The sequence below is a fragment of the Melampsora larici-populina genome (assembly GCF_000204055.1).
Source record: "Melampsora larici-populina 98AG31 unplaced genomic scaffold MELLAscaffold_34, whole genome shotgun sequence".
Classification (NCBI taxonomy): Eukaryota; Fungi; Basidiomycota; class Pucciniomycetes; order Pucciniales; family Melampsoraceae; genus Melampsora; species Melampsora laricis-populina.
In genome coordinates, this window is record NW_006768798.1 from 733,966 (window position 1) to 755,128 (window position 21,163).

The window sequence follows — 21,163 nt, forward strand, 5'->3', positions numbered from 1 at the left end:
GGATATCTTCAAGAAGAAGGCAAGGACTTTGAGGAAACTTTCTCCCCTACTGGCCGCCTTGCGACTCTTCGTGCACTTTTTGGCCATGCAGCTGTTGAAGATCTTGAAATCCATCAAGCTGATTTCATTACTGCTTTTTTGAATTCTGAACTCGGAGAAGGAGAAGTCGTCCACATCTGAATACCGGATGGATTTGTTGACTGGATCAAACAACTCCCAGATTTATCTCCTTTTCATCAATGGTTACCGGCTCTTCTTTCCCGTTGTGGATCACTTTGGCTTAAACTTCTACGTTCCTTATATGGATTGAAACAAGCTTCTCGCAGTTGGTATCTCACGATCAAGGCCTGGTACTATAAACACGGATTTGTTGTTAGTAATGCTGATGCCTACTTGTTCATTTACTGTGGTAAAAAGGGTGATAGAATTCTTATTTACATGTGGGTAGATGACATTGTCATAGTTGGAAAGAACATTGGTTGGGTACTGGACGCCTTGAAAGCTGATTATTGCATTAAGGATTTAGGCCCTGTGAAGAACATGCTTGGTATGCAAATTAAGCGAAACCGGGAAACGAAAACTCTTGCTATCTGTCAATCAAAATATATCAATGAACTACTTAAAGTTTATGGGATGGAAGACTGCAAACACTTAGGACTCCACTTCAATCCAATTTACCTATTCTGCCTGGCACTGACGATGAAGTCTTGGAATTTAGAGCCAGTGGACTCAATTATCGACGTGCTATTGGTTCCCTCAACTATCTATCTCAATGTACGTGACCCGATCTTTCTCACCCAGTTAGCCTATTATCTCAATTTTTGGAAAAACCAACTATGGCGCACTGGGGACATTTCAAACGGGTCCTTCGATATTTGCGTGGCACTAGCACATTATGTCTTACTTATGGTATTCAACCTGTAAATGAAACTCTCTTAAAAATTCAACCTGATCTTACCGGACAACCTGTTGCTTTCTCAGACTCCAATTGGGATGGATGCACAATTACCTGACGGTCAACCTCTGGTTACACATTTATCTTTAAAGGAGGTGCTGTTAGTTGGCGCTGCAAGAAACAACCAACTGTTGCACTTTCTTCTACCGAAGCTGAATACAAAGGTTTCCTTGATGCTGGACAAGAAGGAATGTGGGTTCGTAGGTTAATGGCTGATTTTGGATATGATCAACTGGTTTCAACTACTCTTTTCGGAGACAATCAAGGGTCAATAGCCCTGTCTTGTAACCCTGTATTTCACAGTCGCACTAAGCACATTGAAATCCATTTTCACTGGATACGTGAGAAAATTCAGGACAACATTATTGATATCAAATTTTGTTCTACGAATGATATGATTGCTGATATACTCACCAAATCTCTCGACAAGTCTAAACTTCAACAATTCCAACGAGATCTTGGATTGATTGAGGACAGCAGTTTAGCTAATGAGGGGGGGTTTTGTAGTTAATCTGGCCTAGGCAACATTTTATCTCATTTCTGACCAGATTACTTTTACTTTTCTCGTTACACTAAACTTGTCCCTGTTTTAGTTATAACTGACATAATGAGCAAACCTAGAACTGGACTAGTGACTATGTACTTGATGGCGTGTTAGCAGAGATGGATAATGAAATGGCTGAGACATAGAGATATTGTAGCGTGAACTGTGTGATGTTTTTGTAGGCCCTTATAAGACTTCTTGTATAAATAGCGTCTTTTGTAGCCTTGTATTTCTTTTTCTCACTCACTCTTTCTCGCTACTTCTCATTTTGTCCACAACCTTCCTAACCATCTTCGACAACCTTCGCATCGTCAGGTGTGTATTCTTTCGCTTGTTGTGATTAGTATCCAACAAAGCTCTTTAACTTACACTAGCGCTATTAGGTCTGCCTCTTGACTTTTCTCTATTTTTTCCTTTTTCACTTTTTCTCTTTTATGTTGCTTGTGAATGAAAATAACTCACTCTTTCTCGCTACTTCTCCTTTTGTCCACAACCTTCCTAACCATCTTCGCCAACCTTCGCATCGTCAGGTGTGTATTCTTTCGCTTGTTGTGATTAGTATCCAACAAAGCTCTTTAACTTACACTAGCGCTATTAGGTCTGCCTCTTGTCTTTTCTCTATTTTTCCTTTTTCACTTTTTCTCTTTTATGTTGCTCGTGAATGAAAATAACTCACTCTTTCTTGCTACTTCTCATTTTGTCCACAACCTTCCTAACCATCTTCGCCAACCTTCGCATCGTCAGGTGTGTATTCTTTCGCTTGTTGTGATTAGTATCCAACAAAGCTCTTTAACTTACACTAGCGCTATTAGGTGTGTATTCTTTCGCTTGTTGTGATTAGTATCCAACAAAGCTCTTTAACTTACACTAGCGCTATTAGCCATATTTTTGGTTTTTGCCCATTTTTGCCCGTCCACAGACTTAGGTGCATACGAAAGTTAATACACTTTTGCAATCTTCACGATTTGCGAACTTTAACCATCTCAAAATCGACATCGCAAAATTCTCACGCCCCCTATAGTATTTCAATGATGTAAAACGAAAATACCTAGAATTTTTATAATTGATATGGATGAATCTTTTTAGAATAGTAATTTTTTCAATGAGGAAAAGGCAATAGAGAGATCAGAAGGATAACAAGTCTTGAACCATTGCTGAGCAAAGATCCTTCTATACAGATGATGATTTCGATATCGCTAATGATCTCACTAAGATGTGGACGGCTAAGCCCACTCCAATTGATCCTTGCATCAATACCCAGTACTGATTTCAACTCTTCAGAATAAATAAAATGATGATGGCACCAAGAATCGAGCATAATCAGCGGCGCTATGCCATGGGTTCATATGCATTCACCCCTAGAGACTCTCAGAGAGAATTAAAACCTTTATAAACTATATAGCATATGTAGTAACATTTGATAGCTTCACAAGGAACAACACTTGGATCGAGCAGAGGTTTCTTGTTAACCATAAGTGTAGCGGTATGGATGAGCCTCAGTGTCTAAAGGAGAGAGAGAGCCAATGTGACGTCAGAATCTGAATTGCAAGATTCAAAAGCCATTGGGAGCTTACTAAACACATATTCATCGAGTGAAAAATGATACGCCGGGGCAAATATTAAGTACAGATACTGTGAAATTGGGGATCAAAGACTCGGATATTAGCTCTATCATTGCGAGCTTATGCAAGTTTGTATGGGGTTATTTCCTTACCTTAAATGTCTCAGCATAGCTGCGTTTACAAGCGCAGTGGATGAGAAAAGACCACAAAAGTGAGAATCTGCTCTGTTTTGAAGGTCCAGATCAGGAAGGAACGTGACTGACAAAAAACTTTCAGATCTATTGATTTGAGTGACATTCCTTGCATCGTTGACATTCATTATGGCCGCATAACTAGCCGACGCTTTACAATACTTATTCAAAGCTTGGAAAGCGGACCATGCAAATTCCTGATAACGTTCTTTGCCCGTCATGCGCCATGCGTAAAAAACCGACTCGATGACTTCGGGTCTGCATACCAGAAAACGGAACCTATAAGCTGGGAGGATCTAAGTATATTGGATTGTAACTAGACAGACCAGACTTGCCGTAATATGTAAGAAGACTTTGAAATGTAGAAGCCGTGCTTTTGGTTGAATTGTCGATCCTATGTGAAAGAAAGAAACCCGCTAAAATATTGATGCATGTATATGTACTACAAAAGAAGGTTGAAATGGATATACCTCTGCAGTCATATTAGGCCCAGTCACCTCTCCCTTGGGTCCGAGAAAGTGCAGAATTTCAGGACCTAGCCCAGTCTCCGTACTTGTATACTATTCCAAAAGAACCAAGAGAAACTATCGCATAAGCAAATCAAGGGAGCGGAGATGACTAGTTGGTGTACTTAACTGTGTGCATACAAGTATCAATCAATTGTATACCATAATTGACTACTGTCTCATCGCCAATCAGCTTTCCACCCAAGAGCCAGTTCCCTCCAACAAAGCATGCTAAATGGGAAAATATGTATTGCGGTCCCTCCATGCTTTTGGAAAAATCTATGAGGTAGGTGTGTCCGTTGGACACTGTCAATAAATTCTGAATCGATGAGTAAACTGCTTTTTTCCACTCTGCTCGCCGGCATTATCATATTTCGATACAACATGTCAGTGCTCCGAAAAAGATATCACTCCATAAAAAAATATAATGGTAATTCAGAACCTTCAAGATACCGAGGGTCCCGATTGTTTGTTAGCATTGCATACTTCAGTAAATATTCAAAGTATGAGCTATGGTATACAAGGTAAAAAGTGAAAATTAAATAAGCATCTCATCAAGTAACTGTGTAACCGTAAGTCGACATGTGGTTGATGGGAGAACAAATAAGGATTGATTACCCAACTCTATGCCACCACCCCATGTGATGTAGTCACCAGCAACGCTAGCATTCCCAGGGTAGATTTCCAGAGAAGGTAACCCCGGAAATTCGTCAGGAAAAGCTGTTGCGAAAGGCAATAGTGTTTCAGGATAGTGAAATTTTGATCCAGCTGGTCTCTGAAGAGGATTGGATGTGCTTACTCATAATGGCTTTCATAGATTTGTCCGCCAGGGCGCGAAAGGTGTCGTTTCCAGTGTAGTGGCTCAAGCGGTCGAACTCTAAGATGAGTGTCCCAGCCTGTTTTTTTAAGAAGAAGAAAAGACTCAGGAAATATATCGAGGGCAAAAAAATTACATATCAGATAATTAGGGTAGCCTCTGGCACTAACACCTGCTACACTGTTGGTATCAATTGTTGGTGTGTTTGTTGTAAAGTTCAAACGTCCATAAGGAATTTGTTGTATCGGATGTGACCATGCATACGCCAGCTTGTTGCCCAGTTGATAGGCTCGATCCAATAAGTCTTTTCGGGTAAACCCACTCAGCTCATACGCTGTCTGCGATGGGCCAAGCTTCCGATCAGTCTTATATTCACGTGTTTCTACGTTTTATGGACGCCAAGCCTAGGACGAACACAGGCGTACCAATATTCCGCCAAGGTATCGAATTGTGGTCTCAAATACCGATACGGTCTGTAGTAGTGTACGATAGTCGTCAGTTATTACTACACTGTCGTAGAAGAGGGTTCCAAAAAGGCCTCCTCCTTCCTTTTGTACTTGCCAAAGTTCTTTACCTCATTGACATAACTGCGACTGAAATCAATTTTGGCTGTCTGTGTTAGACCGTGTTCAAATTCGTCCTTTTTTGAGAAGTGCAATACGTTTTTCATCATAATCAGCATCAGACTTAGAATGGCACGTTTATGCCACTCACATGTAGACCCATCATGAAAAGTGTGTCCAAGCTGTCTACAAGGGTAGCCCCCCTGGATAACGCACGCGGAGTGAGATCAAAGAGAAGATATATGGCGAAGGAATCCGCAGTCATCAGACCACGTTAATCCACTTACCAACCATTACGTGTGTTTGAGCCATTTTTAGACAGCGGCGCCACTGCACATTAAGGTTAGCAAATGGCATGCTGAGTACTACAGGCTTCAAATGACGTTTATGAATCCCGGGAAGTAAACATACCTTCGTCCGCAGGAAATCCCCAGCGAATGTAATCGGCATAAGCCTGTTGAAACTTGTGCTTGACAACTTCCGCGCGGGATGCGGCGAGGGCAGATTGACCTAGTCCCGGTTTTTGAAATTGAAACTTTGATTCAACTCGAAAGAGCATGAAGGGAAAAAGTGCGACCAAAAGCGTTACACGAAGCATGTTAGCCGATGTGAGAAAAGATCGTTCGACAAAACTCTGAACGGAGCTGAAAGTGAAAGAGATCGGAGTTGGCGTGTTGGCTGAGTGTAACGAATGATGGAGGAGACCAGCCTGAGAGTTGATGTGAGCCGGCAATCAACTTGGGTGTGCAATCTGCCCAGTTTGTTGGTTTGTGGCGCGCAAATGTGGCGCGCGCGAATGTCGACTTGCAGCGCAAAAACTATGATTCCAAGTGTCGCGTATAACGTCATTTCAGATTACTCCGCGAGTGGAATTAGAAGACCAGAAAACAAGAGGAAACATTCAACTTATGTGTATCAAGAAGTTCTTGTTCTTTCAAGGTACACAGCCATCTCAACAAAGATTGATTTCTTTTGAGAATCATGTCTTTTTTGAAAATCTCGCCACGGTGCTTCTAATCACGAAATCCTGACGTGAACACTCCAAAGATAAGTGTTATTATCTAGTTTTTCGCATTTGGGCGCTTCCCTCACACACAAACCTCACTTTACGTTACAGCGCCTTTTTTTAGATGTCAAGAGGTTCAAGGTCTTTTTAAGAAAATTATTCCGGATTCGACCAGAGAAACTAGCCATGTGTTTGTTTCAAGGTCTGATGTGTTACTCTTAGGTCAGGGAGACTGATGAATTCTCATGGAACTTTTACCACAACAGAGATTTCCAAACAATTCTGATCTGTTATTTCTTTTTGCAGTAACAACCAGTTATTTCCTCTTCATCATTTCTGGACTCTTGTTGAACTGAATAATTGACATATTTAGGTATGCGGTTGGGGCGTATTCAGCTTATGGGATTTTTAGGGGCAGAGCCTTGGAAGATCGGATCGGTTTGATTGGGTATCTTTTCTGACCGATCAGCATAATGGTGCATCAATAAAAGTTCATCCCAGTTCATCTTGAGTGTAGAAACACTCAATCGATTCAATTTATAAGGTTTCGTTATTTTGAACCAAACAAAGATTAGATCTGTGAGAAATGTTTCATGAGATACCGTGTGGAGGAAACTCCAGAGTCGAAATTTACTTGAATGCTTTGCTCCACTCTGTGTTGTGTAGGGAGTCACTTTTCTGAAGCTTTGGATTTCAGATGAAGTCCGGAGAGTAGCCACTTATTAGCGTTCGTCAAAACTCCCACCTGCAAAATCAGATAGGTACCCGTGAAGTGACCACAGTCATCGTGATTAACAAACAAAATGAAACAAGTCGACAGGCTCCGGGTTTGATGGAAGATGCGATACCCCGAGAGCATTTCCTCTGGATCGAAGCCGACGTCGAAAAGATCAAGAGATCTCTTGGGTGAGGCTTGAGTTGATGTGTAGAGCCCAAGGAGCCGATCATTTTTTAATAATCGTAGGATGCTGACCGACGACTGCTCCTCCTCGGTCATGATGTTGATCAACTTTGATAGTGTGCTACCAAATTGATTGATTCATTTTGGGTCGATAGGTTGGCATAGGTTCGCATATATGCGCCTCGAAGTTAACAACCCTCACTGCCTTCCTCACTGGCTCCACACACTTTCTTCTTCCTTGGTTCCACGTACTTTCAGAGCATTCTACTCTCATAGCTTTCTCGTTGGTGATATTCCTTCCGCAATCATCCCTCAAGATCCTTCTATTAGGTTGCTCTGCGACAGCTCTTGCTTGAATTTTGGAGTGTCGAAGTACTCATCGAGCTTTATTGGGTAAGCGTGCGTTTCTCATCTCATCACCTGGTCTCGTCATACCACAGGCCTTGTCAACGAGCCACATCCGTCCCGGGACATCCATGATCAAGACATGTTCTTCAATGTGCTTCTACAATCCATTCATGTCTTCGTTCACTTTGATATTGAAAGCAACACGAGTCCCGTGAATGTCATCAGAGTCTCATCTTCTCCTAAGTGCTCGAAATGCACATAGTCTTCTTTAAACACTCCAAGGCTCTTTCTGATCTGTGATTGATCTAGCACCATACACATAACAACAACACGATTTTCGATCATCAATTCGTGACTACTAACTGACTTCTATACTTGTCAATCTCACGTTACCTCTAGGCTCTAGCCAAGGCCAAAGATCGCAACCACATATTTTGCTCGAATTCTTTAATCCAATCATTATTCAAGCTCAAAAAGCAATTCCGCCTGACCTAAACAATACACTCTCTATCGAGCCTGCACCGATAAGCACAATGGCAACAGCTGGTCCACCAAGTGCAGAAAGCTATCAATCCATGGAGCGACCTACTTCCGCCCAAGATACATCTCCCCAATCTACACCAGGCCCAGGAGACACTCGATCTCCCAGCCCTCAAAAGTCCAAGTCTCGCGGTAAATTTTGGTCTTCCAAGCGCACGAATGAAAATACTGAGAGTCCCAACACCGCCCATGCGCCTTCGCCCAACGATCATCCTGAAATTTCCACTGTGGTGAGAAGCCCAGAGATCTTACCTGGCCCAGAAAATGCGGCAACTCCTCAGGCCCATCCGCGAAATGGTCATGAGCATGGAAAATCATTCGAAAGTTCAAGAAACAGGGACTTTGGCACTCCTACTGCTGAATCCTATGGGTCAATGAAAGCCTACAAAGTTTACAAACGTAGATTTGTGGGGCTCTTTATCCTTGCCCTCCTTAACGGTATCACAGCCGCCAATGCTGTCTTGTTCACCACTAGTACGTGTCATTTTATTGAAAGCTTCTCTTGACTATAATACACCCTTGCTTAAAGCAATCTCATACTAACATGGTTCCAATAATTTCTATCATCAAAAAGTTACCTCGCAAAGTTCGAAATTCTTTTCAATATCGGTAACAAGAGTAAACTGGCTTTCGTAAGTCAGGTTCCAATCATCTTGATTCTTCAACAAATCCTTTCACACCAGATTGCACCTCCCATTGAAACTGAGATATATATATATTTAAAATCAACCAGAAACATCTTTGCGGTGATGTATTTGATTTTGGGATGGACAGTGCCATCACTAGTTGAGACTTGTGCAATCCAAGGTATTTGTGCAATGGCGGCTATTGCAATGACACTGGGCGCTTGGTACGTATTCAACTCTTTCGTTGGTTGCCTCGTTGAATCATGGATACTATATCAGTCGCTGCCTGTGAATTAATCTCTTTCCCTGATATGGTCATGTTCAAGGTTACGATATGCGGCGTCTTGTGTTCCAGACATTCAGTCCGATGATTATATCATGCCACCATATCTCTTACTGTTTGTTGGATCGATGTTAATAGGAGTAGCTCAACCTATGTTACAGATCATCGGTCCAAGTTATAGTGAACTCTTCTTCACGCCGAGATCTCGACTAGCAGCAACAATGTTGATAGCGATCTCAAACCCATTGGGCCAAGCGATAACAGATTTAGTGGTTCCAAAGATCGTACCAGAGATTTCTACTCATCGTGAAATTCGGTTACTTCTCCTAATCATCGCCATCGTCACAATGATTTTCTCTTTTACGGTACTTTTCATTCGATCACAACCACCTACTCCGCCCTCGATGACTTGTGAACTTCCAAGACTTTCATCAGGCGCTTCTTGGAGGGTTCTTTTTGGCGGACGTCAAAAATCCACAACAGATGTCGAGGAGAAATCAGAACCTGCTTTATCTCGTCGAGCTACCGTCACTGTTGTTCGTCGTAACTCGGCTCTTCAATTCGAATTGGAACGTCCCAATACATTTAACTCGGAGACCGACGATGACCATTCGGTATCCTCTGAGAGTCTAGGTAAACTTTCCAAGAAGAGTCGGGTTGATTTGGCGCTGTTGGCAATTCTATTTGCAGTCATCATGGGTGAGTTTCGGCTTGGCTGCTAAATCCATCACATTCGTCTTTGAGGAGTTGTGCTGATGATGATGATGTGATATTAGGGGCTTTCACTGCTTACACTACATTGATCAATCAAATCTATATCCGTGAGTAGACACTATTCTTCTTCATACGATGATATCATGTTCATCAGACATGTTTTATGCATCGTTCAACTGATTGCTTACCTTTAAACTTTCAGCATATGGTTTTGACTCAACTCAGGCTGGGCTCTTTGTCGCCTCTTTGATCTTCCCTGGAGTAATCGCTGCAACTGTCTTGTTACCTTTCATGGGCCGTTCCTGTCCAAAGATATGCGTTCAGCTTGTGAAGATTTTTGGACCATTGATCGGTTTAGCATATGCTGGATTAATTTGGATTGTCAAAGGACGTGATATGGGTGGAATTCACTTGACGAATATATTGATCGGAGTCTTTAGCTTGTGAGTAGAGTTCAACACTGACCGAGAGCAAAGGAGGGACGATGTTGACGAATCTGTGATTTTAGCATGACTGTACCTATTGTTCTTGAATTGGCTGCGGATGTGACTTATACGGCCATGAGACCAGAGTTCTCTAGTGCGCTCTTGTACACATCTGCTAGTGGTCAGTCATCTCACTTCATATCCTTTCAAAGGTTATAAAATCTAATGACCTTCTGAATCGTCACTTTGGAATATCCAGGTGTCGCTTTACTCTTCTCTGTCATCATGGAAGCCTTACAAGGAAGTGATGATGGACCTACCCCTCGTGATATGTATCGATCTCTAATCTTCCAGGTCAGTAAACCTTATTTAGTCACAATTGATAATCATGAGCTTTGCTGATTGTGAGACATACTTTTGATTTAATTAGGGTGGAGCTGTACTGTTAGCTGCTCTGACTATTATTGGTCTACAAGGTAAACAACGTCGACCAGATCTCAAAACAAGAAGAAGATCTAGAAGAGCACAGGCATGAAAAAGAAAAAGGAAAAAAAAATAGATTTTTTTATTTTGAAGGAAGTGAATGAATTTAATTTTCTTCGCTATGATTAGGAGTTTGAGAAGCAAAAAAAGGACAAGAAGGAGTTTTTTATTGAGACCTTGCTTTTTTTTTTGGTTTTTTTTTTTTTTGGTTTTATGTTGATAAATATGTAAATTTTGTATAAAAATTTGAGAAGCGAAATCTTGTGGATATATTGATTAAGAAGTACAAGAGTTGTTCTAGGCTTTGAATCCATCTCCACTAATTGAGCTTATTGAAAAAATACTTGATAGAGAAAGAGAAAGCGCGCGTGTGTGACAAGAGAGTTGAAGTTAGCAGACACAAAGCTTAGATGTGAAGTATCTATTCAGGGTGTCAAGAAGAGGAGTGAGTATATCTATAGAATCTTAAGTAAAGAAGGCTAAAATCCTTGTGAAAATTCAGATCATCTATAACACAATAGTCAAAAAATGCAGCAAACAATGAATGCTAATAAGAAGCACATAACAAGAGACAGAGTGGTCCACAATTTTAACGGCTGGAAAATATTTATCTCAATAGTTTATTTCCTCTTGGCCTTTGGTGAGGAAGGAACCACTTGCACTGATCATCATCTCTCTACTGCATTAATCTTAGTTCACTTTGAATCAGAACCTAGAAGGAATTTACCTTTACAATTTGCATATTTTTGAAAAGGTCATCAGCTAAAACAAAGAATAAGAATAAGTGTCAAGCTACAATTTTTTCTTTCACTGAGATCATACTGGTAACAAAGTCTTGAGAAATTATTAGTGTCATTTTGAACAGGTGTGAAGTACATAACACTCAAAAAGAGTGAACCTTGACAAAGAATTTGATTGAATTCATTTCCTTGCATATATCATCTTTGGTACCTTTGAATTCTATCAAATCCTTGCTGCAGCTGAACAAATTTCATGGATGTGATGTGTTCTGTGAAGTCTACATAGCTGCAACCTTCCAAGCTTCATGTACACCTTCTGGGTGAATGAGTTCTAATGGCTGGGTGGGCAATACCCATTCTGCATACAGTTAGCTCTCATTCTCCTTGACCACTTTACTATTTTGTATCTTGTCTACAGTATCACAGCTTCATATAGTGTTTTGATATCTCTGATACATACACAGAGGCCCCCAAATTCTCTAAAGGACAATATTGGTTGTGTTCAGGTGATCAGCTTGTTTTGCTCATATTTTGCTTGACATTGCTGGAGAATGCTCATTTCCATCTTGGATGAGCATGCTTTGAGCCCAGATGAGCACTCAGGATCAGCTCATGAGTCATTTCATACTCAGAACCTGGTCCAAAATGAAAATGAACCCAGGGTAATTTTTATCAAGTTGGTCAGCAAGTTCAGTTCTTATACTAAATTGATTACACAAAGAAAATTGTCAAAGCCATGAACTCATCCATTTTATCAACTGCTTTCTATCCACCTCTCCTTTATAAAAAAATCCGAAAAACAAAATTATTTCAATAATATCATCACATCATCATCATCCACAAATCACAAATCACAAATCACAAAAAAAATCATATACAGTATGACATCTCTATTTTGTTTACCAAATTCATATCCTCCTTGCAAAAACAAAGGAAAAAGAGAATCAAAACCAAGAATAGATACAGAAATAGAAACAGAGAGAGAGAGAAAGAGAGAGAGAAGAGATAAAAAGAAGAGAACGCAATAGAACAAAGAAAGAAGAAAAAGAAGAAAAAAGAGAAGATTAATTGTTAAGAACAATTGTAAACTCTACTTCGATATAGCCTTTCATGCATATCTTTGTGAAAGATCACCAAAATAATCAGCAAGCTATTGAAAAAGAAAGAAAAAAATACCAAACAAACAAATCAGTTTAAATGAAATCAACAAAGAAGCACGAAAAGATGATTGAAAACTAACTTTCATAGCACCAGATCTAATTCCATCTTGAAGTTCATCAATATTATTATAACCAGCAGCTTTCATGGCAGTCTTAGCTAAATCTCTGGCACTTTGTTCTAATCCTTGTAATCCATCTACTCCTAGAATACTTTCTTGTGCTTGATCTAACATCATTTCGTTTTGTTCTTCTCTACCAAAATATTGATTTGATGAAATTGAAGTAGCACCTGAGAATTGAGTTAATCGGGTTTTAGCTTCGGATGCTAAATTGGCATCATAATTGTTTCTTTCAAAAAACATATCAGATGAAATTGCTAAAATTTTTCAAAATTCCAAAATCGTTTGACAAACAACGAAAAAGTCAATAAGCTATTTGTTGAATTCAACGTTTCTAACCAAATCACCAAAGCTTACCTTTTTGATTTCCAAATCTTTCACGCGCAATTGTACCAGGTGCTTCTTCTACATAACCAGAAGCAGCACGAGCAGCAGCTTTCTTTTGTTTTTCTGCTAAAGTAGCTGATTCTTCACCTGACATACCAAAACTTTGACCGAAGCCTAATTTTCTAAATCCCATGCCTAATCTTTCATCTTCTACACCTGGATTACCAGTCGGTTTAGTTGAAGAATTAGGACTTATAGATTTAGTATTGTTTTGTAAAGGTTTAGGAACAGTAGAATTCATCGAATTAGTTTCACTCGGAGTGATTTGTTCTGCTTTGGAATCATAACCTAGTTTTTTGATTCGTTCTTCTTCTTCTTTTGCTTTCTTTTCTGCTTCTTCAAAGTTGATAGTCACTCCTGCTTTCTTGGCTCCAAGTTTGACTTTCCCAGTCGCACCTAATTTACTTGCACCTAAACTACTTTTACTCTTTGCACTCGTACCAAGACCAGAGGTGGAATTATTGGATCTGAGACTAGATGATTGAACAGTACGAGGTTGAGGTGAAGCGGTAGATGTAGTAGGTTTTCCTGCAACGTTCGAAGCCGGTTTCGACACACTACCCAGAGTCTTGGCAGCATTACTAGCAGGAGCGATTGTAGGAGTAGTCGAAGCAGGTTTATCCCAACTTTCGAAAAAATCATCATCCTTCTTAGTTGAAGTCCCTTCCGCATTTGAAGCATTAGCAAGACCTTCGAAATGTACTCGACCCGATCCAAATTGAGCTTCATCAGCTAAACAACGACGTTTTAATTCATCTTTATATAAATCAGAAGCTTTTGATGAATATTTAGCTTTCACATCACCCGATGATGTATAAGAACCTGGATGTTTAGATAAAAAATCTTGAAATGAGCTATTACCAGCTACTTTCATAGTACGTAATTGGACCCAAGTCCATTGATCTAAATTAGTTGATCTATATGAAAAAAACAAACAGTCAGAAAACAATGATGAATTTTCATAAAGTTGGATATCGTAAGATATTGATCAGATCATTCTTACCTTACAAAACTGATATGAACACCCATATTACGATGAACACTAGAACAATCTAAACAAATATAAACACCAAATGTAACACTACTCCAAGTTGGATTCTTAGCACCACAATCGAAGCACATCTAATCAAAGTAAAGAAGATGATTATTCAGTGATAAGGATCAATGTATATCAAGAAAAACCAAAGAACTAACTTTATTGCCCTTTTGATTCTTGAGTAAAGCAAAGATTTGAGCAATTTCAGCTTTAGTTGGTTCGATAGCCATTCTTGAAGATTAGAAAGTATGAGGATTGGTTTGATTTGTATGAAAGTTGATTTGACTGAAGAAGTTAATGGTAATGAAGGTAATCAACAAGTTGGATTCAATTTACTACACTCACACCACAACCACACGTGTCACCGTCAAGATTTCATCATCTCTCTTGACATCCTCAGCTCTCATCTGTGACATCCCTTACATATCACTTTTGCTTCAAAGTTCACCACAACACTCAAAACACAAAACACAACCAAACTATTCACACTAAAAGATCTCATTATTGTTTAGATCATCAGCAAATAACCACAAATCATAAAGGACAAAATACTCCACATAATTGACTATATCCACACAGCCATGATGTTTTTTTAAATTCATCTAAAATGATAATGAGCGATTTTAAAGGAAAATCAATCTGATTAAAAAATCTCAAAGTTTTGATTTTGAGAAATCAGTGTAAATAATGAAAACATATAAATCAATGTATATACTTAGTCTCAAAAAATATGCTAGAATCGATACAATTCGTCTTAATGATGAATGACGTCAATTCGTAAATAAAAACACACTCAGAAAAATGAAACAAAAACAAAATTTAAAAAAACATATCAAACCTTTCTGTGAAAAAGATAATGTAGATGATGATGATGATGATGATCATACTAAGAGCTACCTAACAAATTATCATCCTTTAAATTTTATACTTGAACGTCTTCAAAAATTCACCCATCTCCTCATCTCATCTCATGTTTTGTTGTTGTAAAAAAATCAATCTTCTTTCGGAAAATAAACTTTTTCAATCACTGTTTTAACAGTTCTAGTCTACAAAAATCAAAACCAAAAAAAAGAACGTCAATCAAACCAAGATCTCTAAAAAAGAAACCCAAACTAATAAGATTAATGAAAAAATGATACTTACTTCATATAAAATTCTACCATCTTCATCTTTAGATTTTCTAACGACTCGATTCTCAGAACAAGTAGTTTTAATTTCAACTTCAATTTTTTCCTCATCTTCAAATTGATTCAAGTTATTTATTGAGTTTTCAATTAATAATCCAACTTCATTTAAAATAGGTTTAGATCTTAAACCTTTAATGATTTCAGTTTTAGCAGGTTGATTGAATTTTTGTATAATCACACCTGTATCTTTTTTATCAATCGTATCTTTTGAGTTTGTAGGTTTTGAAAGTGAGGATAAAGTTGATGAGATTTTGATTTGTTTAGTCGGTCTTTTGGGTAGTTTTTTGGTGGTTTCTTTTGTGGTTTCAGTTTGATATGATTCAATTGAATTACTTGATGATTCAGTTGATGCTTTTCTTTTGACTTTGATATGAAATGGTGAATTATTCGATTTAGTTGAAAGATCTTCCGATGAAGTTTTAACAGGGTTGATCGATTGGTGATCAAGTGCTTCTAAAAACTTTGTTGTTTTGGGGCCTTCATCCACCAAGTTCAAAGATGAAAGAACTAATTGTCGAAGTGATGTAACCGTCTTTTTTGGATCAGATATTCTTTCTTGATCTATATCATCTTTTAATGTTGACTTCTTGACGTCAGAACCAGAATGTTGAACAGTAAGCTCTGTGTTGTTTAGGTGTAAGATAAGAAACTCGGATAATGCTAGTAAACCGGTCAAGATTCGCTCAGGAATCCTATCAACAGAGTCTAAATTGATTAAAGAGTTTTTTGTCGATGATGAGAGTTGAGAAGGACTTGCTAATGAAGTGAGTGAAGATGCCTCCAACTTTTTTTGATAATGATTTGCAACATACCATAACATACGAATAAAAAACGGAAATCGAAACTTTTTAGGTACCTTTGTATTATTTTCAATCTCATGAACTCTTAATTGAATTGGAATATTTAAACTATGAAGATAATTTCCACCAAAGACTAATGAATCAATAGGAGTATAAACTGCATGAATCCAACCTGTAGGTATGATCATCGTATGACCAGCTTGAAGTGATACTTTATATACTATATCTACTTGATCTCCTAACCAAGTTGATTCTTGTAAATCTGGATCTCCTGACCATTTTTCGTATTTTTGTAGGTTTGAAGGTGTTGGTCGGATGAAATAAAATGTTTTACTACCTCGAAGTACGTGATAGAATACCGAGGAACCTGCAAAATCTATGTGCCAATCCTAAAAGTTGAACCCATACCAGGCAAAGCAGAAAATTGGAAACAATGAGACACAGTTCAAATGAGGCATCTTTACAATGGCAAAGGCCTCATGAGGAAGAGTGGAACAGAAGGGAAAGGCAGGCTTCTGCCAACATGATGAGAGTTAAACGCTCAAGCAATGACCATATGTACATCTCTTATGCTACTTGATAAAGAAATTACTTACTGTCCAACACCTCGCAACACTCATCAGACAATATTTTTGAACTTTGGGGTATGCTTTACTACCTGCGACTCGCACATCTTGTGGCCAAATGGTTTCCACCCAATCCATCTCTCTTACAATACGCGGTAACTCTATAGAATTATTTAATGCAGTTTCCGTGACTTCCAAACTGATCACATTCCTAACTTTATCACGTTTAGGATCTTCGTAATAAGTAGCCCATTGATCTAATGTCCATCTAGATAACTCAGATTGACTAGCCACATCGATAACTTCAACAGGTGTATCAGGTCCCACAATATTGGAGATTTGTCGAATGGTGATGGTTGGAGAAGGCATCTTCATTCCCAGTGCACGAAGGGCATCATCATCATCAATCAGAATCGGCTCAGACATCGCGCTCTCGTCCTCTAGAAGCCAAGACATCGTCAAGTCTGTTCCTTTTACTCGACGGAACGGTTTCGAGAAGAGCGCATTAGATTGCTAAAAGGATTCAGTCACGTAGACCGGATGGATCAAAAGGCGTAAGGCCTATTTGTATTGCCAATCTCTGACTAGATTCTGTTTTGACATGGATAGTAAGATTTCACTTACGCATGCTGAAGATGATAAGCCATCTACGATATTTTGCCGATCCTGTGCCATGTTGATAAAGCGATCAGGATCAGACGCGTGCAGTGAGTCTTGATCGGCATAATTGATTTTAGATGTCGCTCGTTTAGACTTTCTTGGTGGGTCTTTGAACTTTGGTTTCAAGTCTGGATTTGAACTGCTACAAGGAGCACAATACCACTAAAGACAAGTTATAAATTCATCAGATGAACATGTTTGTCTAGAGGTTTAAGAGTCAGGATACATGACTTCTTGGGGGCTTCAAAGTGCATGTTCGAATGGACTTGACGCGATTAAGGTTCTTAAACTTGCCTCGTCTACAATATCAATAGGATCCAATAAATTACGTGCCACACAAGCCCAGTGCCAAGGTGTTTGACATCTGTTTTGAGGATATAATCCATGAGCTGTTCCAAGAATGACATCGAATCGATTAAGAATGATCCAATGAGCTTGGAACATACAAATTACAAGAGATCCAACTTGTCGTTCGGAAACATTCCTTTTTCAGACACTTTTGACACTTTTTCTCGTTAGAGAGTTGTGCTTGAGAGGTGTTCAAGCATGGGTCAAGTTTGAGGTCATTCGATGGTTCAGAGTTAATTGTTGAAGTCGAAGGATGTTGTAGTGCCATGATGTCGATGAGTTGTAGGTTGAATCAAGTACTCTAGAATGATAATATGTTATCTTCAAGAGTCCTTTACTTTTTGATATCGATGGATTGGACGATGAATGGATTCTAATTGGCTATCCTTCCCTTCTCGACTCAGTAAAAGGGTCCATCTCTTTCTCAGCCCTGAGTGACAGCTTTCAATCTTTTACAGCCCCGACGAACTCATCTCTGGTCAGTTTCACATACAAATCACACCAGGTTCACATCTTCAAGAGTTTCACATTTGTTCAGCATCGATTTGCAGCTCGGACTCAAACCTCTCGTGAAAGCTGTTGAAGAAGACATTGCCTCAAGTTTTTTCAAGATGAGAGGCATGACCAGATTCTATACAATTCCCCTTCAAGGGAACACGCTTCCTCAAAGAAAGAGAAAAAGAAAACCAAATGCTAGTAAAACTAAGCTGAACATTGATCCTTCATAAATCACAAGGAAGTCATTCAAAAATCATTCAATCATTGATGGTTAAAAGCCATTATATTTTTGAAATTGTTGAAAAAAGAAGTTTTCCGTTTCTCAATCCTACTCTGTTTCCTTTCTCCAGAATGAAGATCCTACTGTTCAAAGACGAACAATTGTGATTATATGAACAAGTTAACATCTGATTCCTCCAAACAGGTTTGTCAATTACAAAAACATCTATTCTCATATAACAATATATACAACTCCAAGAAACCGAATCTCAAATTGAATCCGGGTCAATCAGATAATCCTCAATCTTCTTTCTCATCTCCTCATAATTCCTAGTCTCTTGAGTTTTTCCTTCTTGATCAATTGAGTCTAATACATAATCTGGAAATTGTGTCCATAGATGTGGACTAGTAGATTGAATAGTGGAAGAAGGCCGTAAAGATTGGTCACAAAATGTACCCATACATGAGTAGCAAAGGTGATCCGCAAGGTTCATTGTCGTTTCATCAGGTTTTGACTGAAGAGTGGGTTCTGTAGTCGAGTGTGATGCTAGTGTGATTGACTTTTTCCAGGAATTGGCGCAAGGATCCGATGGTCTATTACAGAGAAAAAAGGTCGAGTTATTACTAGTCTTCAGTTGTTTGGATAGTAGCTAGGCAAGGAATTCATGAGGTGAACTGACAATCTACAGGAAGGACATATTCTACTGGTTGTACTACCAGCCGTCCCCTCAGTATTTGGGGATCGATACCCAATTTTGTTAGCTGCGCGATTGATAACCGAGCTAGTCATAGGGTAGTCTCCTTCGAGCTTTGTAATAAAATCTAGAACAATGGAAATCTATCAGTGGTAGGGTCTAAGATAAGTCCGTGAAGTTCAGAGGGAAAATTACCTGTGATCAGCGAGGGGATTGTCACCGTCTTACTCGTTTTTACTGTCGTTGGGCTAGGTGGATCTTTGGAGTGTGATGCCAAGTTGTTGAGTAAGATATAATGATGAACTTCAGCGTCGACCATCTGTAAGATAGGTCGACAGATGAAAACATCTAGAGTGATCAATGACAATGCAAAGTCGGATTTTTCAAGTCAGTAACGTGAATGATCAATTTCCGAACGTCATAAAGGTAAAAATCTTGTGACAAACTATCTGAAAAAGATGTTCCTCCGATTTGTTCAGCGATACCCCAGCCTCCACCAAGGCTCACACCCACAAGGGTATCAATGGCCATGGACGTCGTTGTGGATGACTTCAATAATACTTTTGGCCGTTCGGCATGCACATCGTTTTTAGCACAAAATCTCAGCAATGACGAAAAAACAAGCTGGGAAATAAGTGTGACTCTTGATGTTGGTGTAAGAGGCTCTAACAGAGTGCACAAGGGTGTTGTTGGAGAAACTGGTGCCGTGATTTTGAAAGCTGTATCAATCGGAAAGTCTAGTGATAGAAATCTAGAGGTCAATTTCACACTGATATCATAGGATAAGGAGTCATTCAAGATACTCAACTCGTATCACGAAGATCAACCAAACCTTGATTTTTCGTGTGACCATTTGGTACGGCCGATGTTGCAGATCCTGAAAACATATCATCCAGGTTTAGGAGAACAAATTTGAATCCAAAGTCCTCGACTGTCCTGCGAATCCGGCATTCCTCCGCTTCAGAGGTAAACGCAGACGCTCCACCTATTTTTAGCTGCTACAAGGATGACGATTCTTAAGCACTAGGTAAAATGAAGATGGAAATGAAGTTATGGCACTGCACTTGATCGGTATCTGATGTAAAACATGTATGACTGCTTCCCAAACCAACGCAAACAACTTCTACGCCTGAAAAATCTACCGGACATTGCCACTTAGACGTGGATCGAGTATCATTGGATTGTATATACCTTCTCAGAAGATCTAATAAACAACTGTTCAGCAACAGGAAATATCAAAAACATCATAAGATGGGTCCCACGTGGTTTATAGAGAATAAAAAGGAAATCGACACTAACAGGCAGGCTGGGGTGTCGGTATAATGGACCACAAGCGAACCGCAGTTTTGTGCTTCCTTTGATTGCCCTTTAGGTGGCCGACAATATTCCTTGGCGGGTCTCAGGCCTTGCGCAAACTTGTTCGTAACTTGAGAGGAAAAGCAATTTCTGTTATCATGCTCTTCAGCCAGGTATCCAAGACCAGTATGATACGTGATTTGGAGACGCCACCCACCGACACCAAGGAGTATTGCGGATATGGACATCAACTTCCTGGGACTGACATCGACAACACCGATTTGCCTGCGACTCTGAGGCTGCTGATTTCCGTTCATCCACGCGCACAGCAAATGAGTAGATAGTTTGACAGTCAGTTGAAGGGTCCGTATAGCAAATCGACGTGTTAAGATGCAATGTTCGCTGAAGCGTCTTGATATGTCCCCCTTTCTGGGTGCGATGTTTTGCTGACTGAAGCGTAAGATACACTGCCAAAACACTACGCCAAAATAATGAAAATTCTGGTAGCTTTTGTTATCATTGATGGATGGATATGCCCAATGGACCAATATTGTGACTCATGATAACGAAGTAAAATTCTAGGCGGACTGATCGACCTTTAGACGAGGGAAACACTTGTTCACCTTGAGGAATTGATAAGATTTCGTCCTCGTCGTTTTCTAGAATACGACCACAAGACATTTCGAAGAGTTTCTAGGATTGAAATGAAAAATGCAACCGGCGGAGAATTTCGAGGTTTGTATCTGTGTACCGTGTCAACATACCGAAGCAGCCCCGCATATACCCTGCTACAAGTACCGAGCGCCGCCGCATCATGCATGCGCTGTTTGTCTATTTCCCGTTCCACACCCAGACCTTTTCTTAAAGATTGAAAGATTTGTACACTTTCATTCCTACTTGCAGGACCTGGACCAAGGAGATCGGCCGCGGAACGCAGGACGAGTCGTCACGAGATGAATAATAATTGACTCAACTCAAAAAAATGCCC

At 39.5% G+C, this 21,163-nt stretch overlaps 6 protein-coding genes across 6 annotated transcripts; 1 reads left to right on the forward strand and 5 right to left on the reverse strand.

Moving 5' to 3' along the window:
- Positions 1-2,964: 2,964 nt before the first annotated feature.
- On the reverse strand, positions 2,965-5,736 carry MELLADRAFT_109158 (family 47 glycoside hydrolase; the record flags this gene model as incomplete). The annotated part of the gene is made up of 15 exons (XM_007413050.1): positions 2,965-3,002; positions 3,074-3,131; positions 3,214-3,232; positions 3,325-3,548; positions 3,723-3,812; positions 3,889-3,989; positions 4,201-4,268; positions 4,322-4,478; positions 4,558-4,654; positions 4,746-4,913; positions 5,001-5,048; positions 5,150-5,215; positions 5,290-5,341; positions 5,426-5,468; positions 5,550-5,736. The coding sequence occupies 15 exons, from the start codon at positions 5,734-5,736 to the stop codon at positions 2,965-2,967; spliced, it is 1,416 nt and encodes a 471-aa protein (XP_007413112.1).
- Positions 5,737-7,926: 2,190 nt separating this feature from the next.
- On the forward strand, positions 7,927-10,516 carry MELLADRAFT_109159 (uncharacterized protein; the record flags this gene model as incomplete). Its single annotated transcript, XM_007413012.1, has 9 exons — positions 7,927-8,407; positions 8,508-8,565; positions 8,667-8,783; positions 8,886-9,541; positions 9,619-9,663; positions 9,759-9,999; positions 10,065-10,162; positions 10,241-10,335; positions 10,412-10,516. 9 exons carry the CDS (start codon positions 7,927-7,929, stop codon positions 10,514-10,516), a joined length of 1,896 nt encoding a protein of 631 aa, XP_007413074.1.
- A 1,474-nt stretch (positions 10,517-11,990) lies between these two features.
- On the reverse strand, positions 11,991-14,225 carry MELLADRAFT_78536 (uncharacterized protein; the record flags this gene model as incomplete). Its single annotated transcript, XM_007413049.1, has 5 exons — positions 11,991-12,354; positions 12,445-12,740; positions 12,841-13,787; positions 13,874-13,992; positions 14,065-14,225. The coding sequence occupies 5 exons, from the start codon at positions 14,134-14,136 to the stop codon at positions 12,313-12,315; spliced, it is 1,476 nt and encodes a 491-aa protein (XP_007413111.1).
- Positions 14,226-15,889: 1,664 nt separating this feature from the next.
- On the reverse strand, positions 15,890-16,930 carry MELLADRAFT_37912 (uncharacterized protein; the record flags this gene model as incomplete). Its single annotated transcript, XM_007413048.1, has 2 exons — positions 15,890-16,282; positions 16,490-16,930. Coding segments are annotated over 2 exons (834 nt in total), but the record flags the coding sequence as incomplete, so codon positions are not given.
- Positions 16,931-18,453: 1,523 nt separating this feature from the next.
- Positions 18,454-19,410, reverse strand: MELLADRAFT_90042 (uncharacterized protein; the record flags this gene model as incomplete). The annotated part of the gene is made up of 4 exons (XM_007413047.1): positions 18,454-18,778; positions 18,865-19,006; positions 19,075-19,227; positions 19,326-19,410. 4 exons carry the CDS (start codon positions 19,408-19,410, stop codon positions 18,454-18,456), a joined length of 705 nt encoding a protein of 234 aa, XP_007413109.1.
- A 485-nt stretch (positions 19,411-19,895) lies between these two features.
- Positions 19,896-20,856, reverse strand: MELLADRAFT_90043 (uncharacterized protein; the record flags this gene model as incomplete). The annotated part of the gene is made up of 4 exons (XM_007413046.1): positions 19,896-20,094; positions 20,179-20,325; positions 20,393-20,477; positions 20,799-20,856. The coding sequence occupies 4 exons, from the start codon at positions 20,854-20,856 to the stop codon at positions 19,896-19,898; spliced, it is 489 nt and encodes a 162-aa protein (XP_007413108.1).
- Positions 20,857-21,163: the final 307 nt, after the last annotated feature.